This window comes from Geospiza fortis, unplaced genomic scaffold (assembly GCF_000277835.1).
Source record: "Geospiza fortis unplaced genomic scaffold, GeoFor_1.0 scaffold171, whole genome shotgun sequence".
In the NCBI taxonomy this organism is placed as follows: Eukaryota; Metazoa; Chordata; class Aves; order Passeriformes; family Thraupidae; genus Geospiza; species Geospiza fortis.
Genome location: NW_005054313.1, coordinates 10,069,931 through 10,076,930, shown reverse-complemented (window position 1 = coordinate 10,076,930; position 7,000 = coordinate 10,069,931). Strand labels below are relative to the sequence as shown.

The following is a 7,000-nucleotide window of genomic DNA, read 5'->3' as shown; positions in this document are numbered from 1 at the left end:
GGCGGATGTCGGGCACGGCGAGCGCAGGGGGGTGCGAAAAGACCCCTAGACAGAGCCCCCAAATCCCCCCAGGAGCCCCAGGCACAAACTGCCGGGACCCCCTGTCCTGGGAAATGTGTTGGTCGCTGCCTGGATAGCTGGGAAAGGGCAAAACATGCAGGCAGGTTGCGGGGATACGCCATCTTCACCCTTCTGTTTAAAACCTCAGGTAATAATTTTTTGCTTTAATTCGCCGTAATTTTCACATCTGGCACAGAGCTGAGCATGGAATGGTCTGGGATGGTCCTGGGATGCCGAGCTCCCCCCCTTTCCCACCTGCATGCTCTGCGATGAGGTGCCAAATGACATGAGTAATTGTTAAGCCAGGCACTCAAGTGACTCATTAGTGACAATCGCCACTGATTTATTTTTTTTTCCAGCTGGTTTCTCTGCTCTGATTTTCTGCTCCCTTTTTGGGCTTGTTTTTGGCTTAGGCTTGCAGAGATGGCAGCTACGAGGCCGCCAGGTAGTCCCCTGTGCTGGAATTCAGCAAAAAATAACAACAATTATACATTTTTTTAATTAATTATTTTGGGGCCAGGTCATGAACTTTAAGGTTTCAAACTGCCCACAACCACCTCCTTTCCCTGCTGCCCTACCTGGCCCTCTCCTGGATGTAGGTCAGTTGGGAGTGGGAGGCCCCACATCACTGGATCCTCTCGTAATCTTCTGCCTTAACTGGCACATAAGCCTGAGCCAGAGGAGCCAGGATTTATCAGCCAGGTGCCAGCCTGCATGTGATAGTCCAGAGTGTCACAGAAGTGAAGCCAACTGCTGTCCTTGAGTTGTTTGGGAATGGGGGGGAAGGTGAAGGCTTTTGCAGACGTCCCTGACCACTTCAATCAACCTTTTTTTCTCTCGTTCTCCTCCAGCTTTGCTGAAGGTCCCACGTTTTTCCCAAGTATTTTTCCCGAGGAGCAGAGAGGCTGAGCGTGTGCCAGCATGGCAGGTACGGGGGGCTCTGGAGATCCTTGTGGGGCCATAATGTCACCTTGTTAGTCACCAGTGGGGTGGTGGGTGTCCATGGCTGCAGGATCTGTGTGGCCAGTGAGGGCTGAATTTGATTCTTTTGGGTGAGTTGGTGGCAGTTTCCATGGGAAATCTTTAACTCCTGTATAAAATTTGACTGTTCTTGGGGTTATTTAGGAAGCCTCCTGGTTTTTGTTCAGCCTGACACCAGTGAAACTTTCCCTTGCAGAAAAGGTGAACAACTTCCCTCCCCTGCCCAAGTTCATCCCCCTGAAGCCATGTTTCTACCAGGACTTCGATGCGGAGATCCCGCCGCAGCACCGCACCATGGCCAAGCGGCTTTACTACCTCTGGATGCGTGAGTGGCCCTGTGGGAATGGCTCCAGTGGGATCTGTTTGCCTCTCCAAAGGCTGCTCCTCTGGGAGCTGCCAGCTGAAAGGGCAGGGCAAGGTCAGGGGAAGCCCTTCTCCCCCTCCAGGCCTCGGTGTCTCCTGTTAAAAGTCAGGAATGAGAGGTGGGCTGCAGCATCCCATGGATCCCAGCCCTTCCAGCCTCCAGGATGGAGCTGTGCAGCTGGCTCAGTGTCCCAGGGTCACTGGTGGTGCTGTTGATGTCCTGCTGTAAGGAGGAGACAGCTCAGACTGGAGGGTTGGTGTGCCTGCTCCCCAAAACGTGGAGCTTGAGGCTTCCTGGAGCTTGCCTGTTCCTCTTGCATGCCTCTGTGTGCCGTGCTGTGCTAACAGAGCTGTCACCAGCTTCCAGCTCTTCCAGCTATCCTGGATCTCTCTTCTTCACCAAACATGGGCAGGGAACAGAGCCAGAGGGACAGGTCACACCCCAGCATAGGTGGAAATGTGCACAGCTCAGGGCAAGTTGGCACCAGCATTTCATTTCCTTCTAGAAGAACTCAGTTCCTTATCAGGCATTTCCCCTGAACTTTGGAAGCAGCAGTGCCCAGGGAGTGCCCTGTGCTTTAGGGGCAGGTTAGGACGAGCTGAGCTAACACCACAGAGGTTGTGGTGTGTTCCTGCTTTTGCCATGGCACCAGGCTGGCATCCCTGGGGCTGTGTCCCATCAGGAGGGTGACCCTGGGGTAGCTTCATCATGTCAGGAGGGTTTAAGGCATGGGAGGAAAAAAGCTGTGCTTCCCTGGGGAAGCTCTCTTGGGGGTGTTCAGTTCCCTCCCCATCCCAAACAGGATGTTCTTCCTCTTAATGTAGCAGACCTTGGTCCTTGCTCCTCAGCACCAGCACCACCTCCTAGAGCCAGTCACTGTCCCTTGGGTTTTGCCTCTGGAGCTCCTCTCTGGGTCATTTTCTCCCCAGCAGCCCCTCAGACACCCAGCACAGAGTGGCTGGAAGGTCCCTCATGTCCTTTAGGGCAGCTGAGCTCCTTGCCTTGCCAGCTGCAGCTCTCAGGCAGGCGGTGGTGGGAGGGCTCTCGTTCTCGTCGAAATAATGAATCATTCTCCGAACTCGGAGGCGTCAGAATGCAGCTGAGCTTTCTCTGCTTTGTCCTGTGTCTGCTGAGCTGGGACTCATAGTCAGAGCCCTTGTGTGCCCTGATCCCAAGCAGGGGTGGGTGAGGGAAATGTGTCACCCCCTGAACCGGCGAGGCAGGGTCAGGAGTTCAGGATTTGGGCTCTCAGTGGGGCTCGGGGAGCTCCTGCACAAGCTCCTTCAGCAAAGATGTATCTGGAGCAAGCAAAAAACTTCACCACAATTCCTCCAGTTTCCTTCTGTTAGTGGAAATGTGTCCTGGCTCAATAGGAGCGGGAGGATGCGACTCCTGCCAATCTTCAGAGCCCAGGAACTGCTTAGGGAATTACAACTCTGAGTGATACATTGATTTTCCTCCTGTTACACTCAGCTGAGGCCTGACCCCCTTCGGCCCAGCCAGCCTGGGAATGTGCTCCCAGCTTAATTGAAGGGAAATCCAGCTAGGGCAGGACTCTGAGGCCACGTCCCTGGGGTTGGGGTCCTTGGTGTCTCAGTGCCACCCTTGCATCCGTGCTACTCTGCTCTGTGTGTGTGTGTGTGTTTGCAGTGAACAGCATCACCTTGGCGGTGAATCTCGTGGGCTGCCTCGCGTGGCTCATTGGAGGCGGCGGAGCTGTAAATTTTGGACTGGCAATTCTCTGGCTCATTCTCTTTACGCCCTGCTCCTATGTCTGCTGGTTTAGACCTATTTACAAAGCTTTCAAGTAAGTGGTCGCACCTGAGCCTGGCTTCTTTCTGCCTTGTTTTCCTTCGTAAACGGTCAGTGTTTAGCTTGGGGCGTTGCCTGACTAATTGGGGGAATTCCTTTCTGTGCAGCCCTTTAGCTTTACTTTCTAACCTTCAAAACCAGAGTGTTTGGGATTTCCTGGGGGGCCAAACCCCCGATCAGGTGTTGTAAGGACACTTTCCTTGTGCCTCTGTGCAGTGGCGGGGGACAGTGGTGAGGATGCAGCTGGGCTGCTGCTTTCCCTCTCATCCCTGAGGCATCTGTTATATTTTTCCACAAATTCTCGAGGTGTTTGTACGGATTACCCATGGTGCTGAGGTCAGTCCCCAGATCTAGAGAACTAGGGGTGTATTTATTCCCCATGTGGGGTGGTGTGAGCTGAGAGCTGTGTCCCAACACAGACGTCCTCAAGCCCATTTGACTGAGCCATAGGGAGTGTCTGGTGCCCCATGGCTTTCCCAGGTGCCCCTTGACTACCTCCAGCCTCTTGCAGTTTCTCCTTTGCCTTTAATTTTTCTTTCCATCACTCTCCTGCTGCACCACGGCCAGGTCTGATACGTTGGAGCATCTCCCTTCCCATGGAGTGCAGTGGGGATGGAGGTGCAGGCGTGACTGAACCTTCTCTTGCAGGACAGACAGTTCCTTCAGCTTCATGGCCTTCTTCTTCACCTTCATGGCCCAGCTGGTGATCAGCATTATCCAGGCAGTGGGGATCCCTGGATGGGGGGTCTGGTAAGGAAAATGCTGCTGTGTTGGGTACAAGGGTGGTCACTGTGGTGTTTTAGCGTCCTTACTGGTTCTCTCCTTGGTGAAGATGGTTTGAGGAGCTGGGAGGGCTGCTGGCAGTCTGGGAGAGCTGGTGAATGAACCAGTTGTTTCCATCTCCTTGCAGTGGCTGGATTGCAGCGATTTCCTTCTTTGGGACCAACGTGGGCTCAGCTGTGGTGATGCTGATCCCCACCGTGCTCTTCACAGCCATGGCAGTCTTCTCCTTCATTGCTCTCACCATGGTATGGCAGGAAGAACAGGGGTTGCACATGGCTTTGGGTGGCCCTCCTGCCACCCCGGGAGCTCCGTGCCGGCCGCGGGCGCTCAGCCCCTCTGGATTTTCCCTGCAGGTGCACAAGTTTTACCGGGGCAGCGGCGGGAGCTTCAGCAAAGCGCAGGAGGAGTGGACCACGGGGGCCTGGAAGAATCCCCACGTGCAGCAGGCGGCGCAGAACGCGGCCATGGGGGCGGCGCAGGGCGCCATGATGCAACACGAGACGCAGTACTCGGCCACCCCCAACTACACCTACTCCAACGAGATGTGAGCAGCAGCTGGACTCTGTCCTCGGGAGGAAGAGCTGGGGGGGAAAAAGGGAGGAGGAAGCCTGAGCCGAGTTTCTGCAGCTGTCTCAGAAAGTCAGAGTGTACCATAATGGTGGTTCTTTTCCCGTCTTTGTAACGAGATCCTTTGGGATTTTTTTCTTTCCTTTTTTTTTTTCCTGTTTTTCTTGTCTTGAGCTCTTCTTTTCTCCTTTCTTTTTCGTTCTGAAGAGGCCGTGAGTTGACCTGCAGGGCTCTTGTTGTGCGTGGTAGTCAGTGTCCGTTCACGTGTCTTCTTTTTCCCTGTGGAATAGTGTACGGTGGTGGTTTTTTAATTACTGTGGTGATAGGTGTATGTTAGAACCTCATCAGCCAAAAGCCCCCCCATGCCCCCAAAAAGGGAAAAAGAGCAACCAGCACCCATCTTCCCTCTTGGAATAAGCCCCAAACCTCGGGTTTTTGACGTGTGTGAGTTTTCTCTTTCAGTTGGTAGTGTCCAGCCACTTGCCACTGTCTCAGCAAGGGCAAGCAATCCTGGGAATTCTCCTTTTTTCTTTTGCTTTTTAACTAGCAGGTGGCTGGCTGATTTAGGATTAAAAAGAAAAAAAAAGAAAAAAAAAGAAAAAAAGGGAAAAAAATATAAGAAACCCTCAATCCTGCTGTTGATATGCTGGAAGCCAAGAGATTCCTAATCTACACCCTGGCTCAGGATCTGCAACTTCTCTCAGTGTGTGGTGTTGTGAGTAGTTTACACTTCAACGTGGAGGACCAGTGTGTGTGTGTGCACGTGTGTGTGTGTGTTGGGGAGCAAGGACAGGTTTTCCCTGTGGGATACAACCATCCCATTCCAGATTCTGCATCCTGAGTCTGTTTTTTTTTAAGGCTTCTGTTCTGAAAAGCAGCTGTAAAAGCGACAGAGCATTCCTCAGAGGACTGACCCTTGGGCAAGGCTGCGGGTCAAATCTTGCCACCCCGAATCCCAGCACATCCAAGCAGTCTCCCTGCTCATGGAAATAGCCAGGCCAAGGTTTGTCCCCGTTAGTTTTGGAGGTTTGTGCTAATTAAGTCTCTTAAGGAAACCTCCAGGCTGGAAGGAAGGACTCCTGCTCACTTGCACTCCTGAAAAGCCTGGTGAGATGTGGCCCTGTGTTTTCCTGGTGCAGAAATCCCTGTCAGGCCCAAATCCCTGCCCAATTTGGGGATGTTTGACATTAAATAATGATCCTGCACCCTAGCAGGAGGCAGCTGAGCTCAGACCAACACTTCTTGGGGAAGGTGACTGGCACAGCCTAGACAAGATTATGAGTGGGAGCATAAATGGGATGGATGCTGCAGGGCAGGAGTAGGGAAAGCTACTTCTCTGAGATGCTTTTCAACTCTAAATGCACTTTAAATAAGCCAAATTTTTCTCCAAGTCCTCGAAAAGCAGCCCAAACAGAATCCAATCCAGCCCTTTGGCTCCAGTATCTCCTGCCTGGCACAGGGAAGGAGCTCAGTGTGCCACCAGCCAGGACTGTGCGAGTCCCCAGCCCTGTATCTGTCCCCTCCAGCCCTCCAGTGATGCTTGGATGTGACCCCTACCCCTGAGAATCACCCCAAAAAGGACCTTCTCTTCTCCAGCAAAGCATACCAAGACTAGTTTCCTTTTTAAGGGTGTCACTCCAGTCATTCTGCAATAGGCAGTCGTCTCTTGACCAGACTAAAATGCAGCTACTGATAAAATGCCTGTCTCTGTGTGTGTGTGTATATATTTATGTATAAAATGTCAGGAGAAAAGTAATCCTTTGCTAAGCCTATTATGTACTTAATCAGGTTTAAATATTGTGCAATCCATTTCTAGCTCGCCTAAAACTTACTCTGCCAAACCACGTGCTCTGTCATCCGTGTCTGAGAAATGATGGATTAAGTGACTTCACCTCTTGCATTGACAATAAGATGCATCAATAATAACTGTAACGAGCTGTAACTAACAGACATTGCTTCAGCACCTAACCCTCCTCTCCGATGTGTCTCCTGAGTGTGTGAGCACTGAAACGTTGTCCCTGTGGCTCCAGCCAGGTGGGAAACTCGACCCCTCGTTCTCACCTTGGTTATTTGTAAGCTGTCCCTCCTCCAGGTGGGGCTGATGTGGGTGTGATCAAAGCGTGGTGCTCCTGAAGCCCACGGGGTGGGAGAGATGGGCTGTTCCTGCTGCTGGGCAAGAGGCCTCTCACAGAACACACCTGGGCTTCTCCTGAGGTGTCCCTGTCGCCTTCTACATCCTGCAGTCAGCAGGGCACAGCTCTCTCTGCCTCTTGCTGTCCTTGCTGCTTGTTTGTAGCCAATATCAGAGGGATGTCCAAATAACTGCTGCTTTTGAGCTGGATCTGCACAGGGCTGGGCACCACGGGCTGCCCCAGGTCGGTCATGCCCACATAATCATGGGATGGTTTAGGGGGGAAGGGACCTTACAGCTCC

General features: G+C 52.6%; 1 protein-coding gene across 3 annotated transcripts in view; it reads left to right on the top strand.

Annotated features, from left to right (window-relative positions):
• The window catches only part of SCAMP5 (secretory carrier membrane protein 5), a 7,584-nt gene extending 1,049 nt beyond the window's left edge, over positions 1-6,535 (top strand). For 2 of the 3 annotated variants that reach the window (XM_031055938.1, XM_031055939.1), the window contains exons 2-7: positions 912-988; positions 1,238-1,366; positions 3,056-3,212; positions 3,866-3,967; positions 4,128-4,245; positions 4,354-6,535. In XM_031055938.1, coding sequence (XP_030911798.1) covers positions 982-988; positions 1,238-1,366; positions 3,056-3,212; positions 3,866-3,967; positions 4,128-4,245; positions 4,354-4,548 — 708 coding nt within the window. In that variant the 5' untranslated portion in view covers positions 912-981 and the 3' untranslated portion in view covers positions 4,549-6,535. Of the gene's footprint in view, positions 1-860; positions 989-1,237; positions 1,367-3,055; positions 3,213-3,865; positions 3,968-4,127; positions 4,246-4,353 lie in introns of those variants that run through there. The other variant, XM_031055940.1, reaches the window with a different exon arrangement.
• The last annotated feature ends 465 nt before the right edge of the window (positions 6,536-7,000 follow it).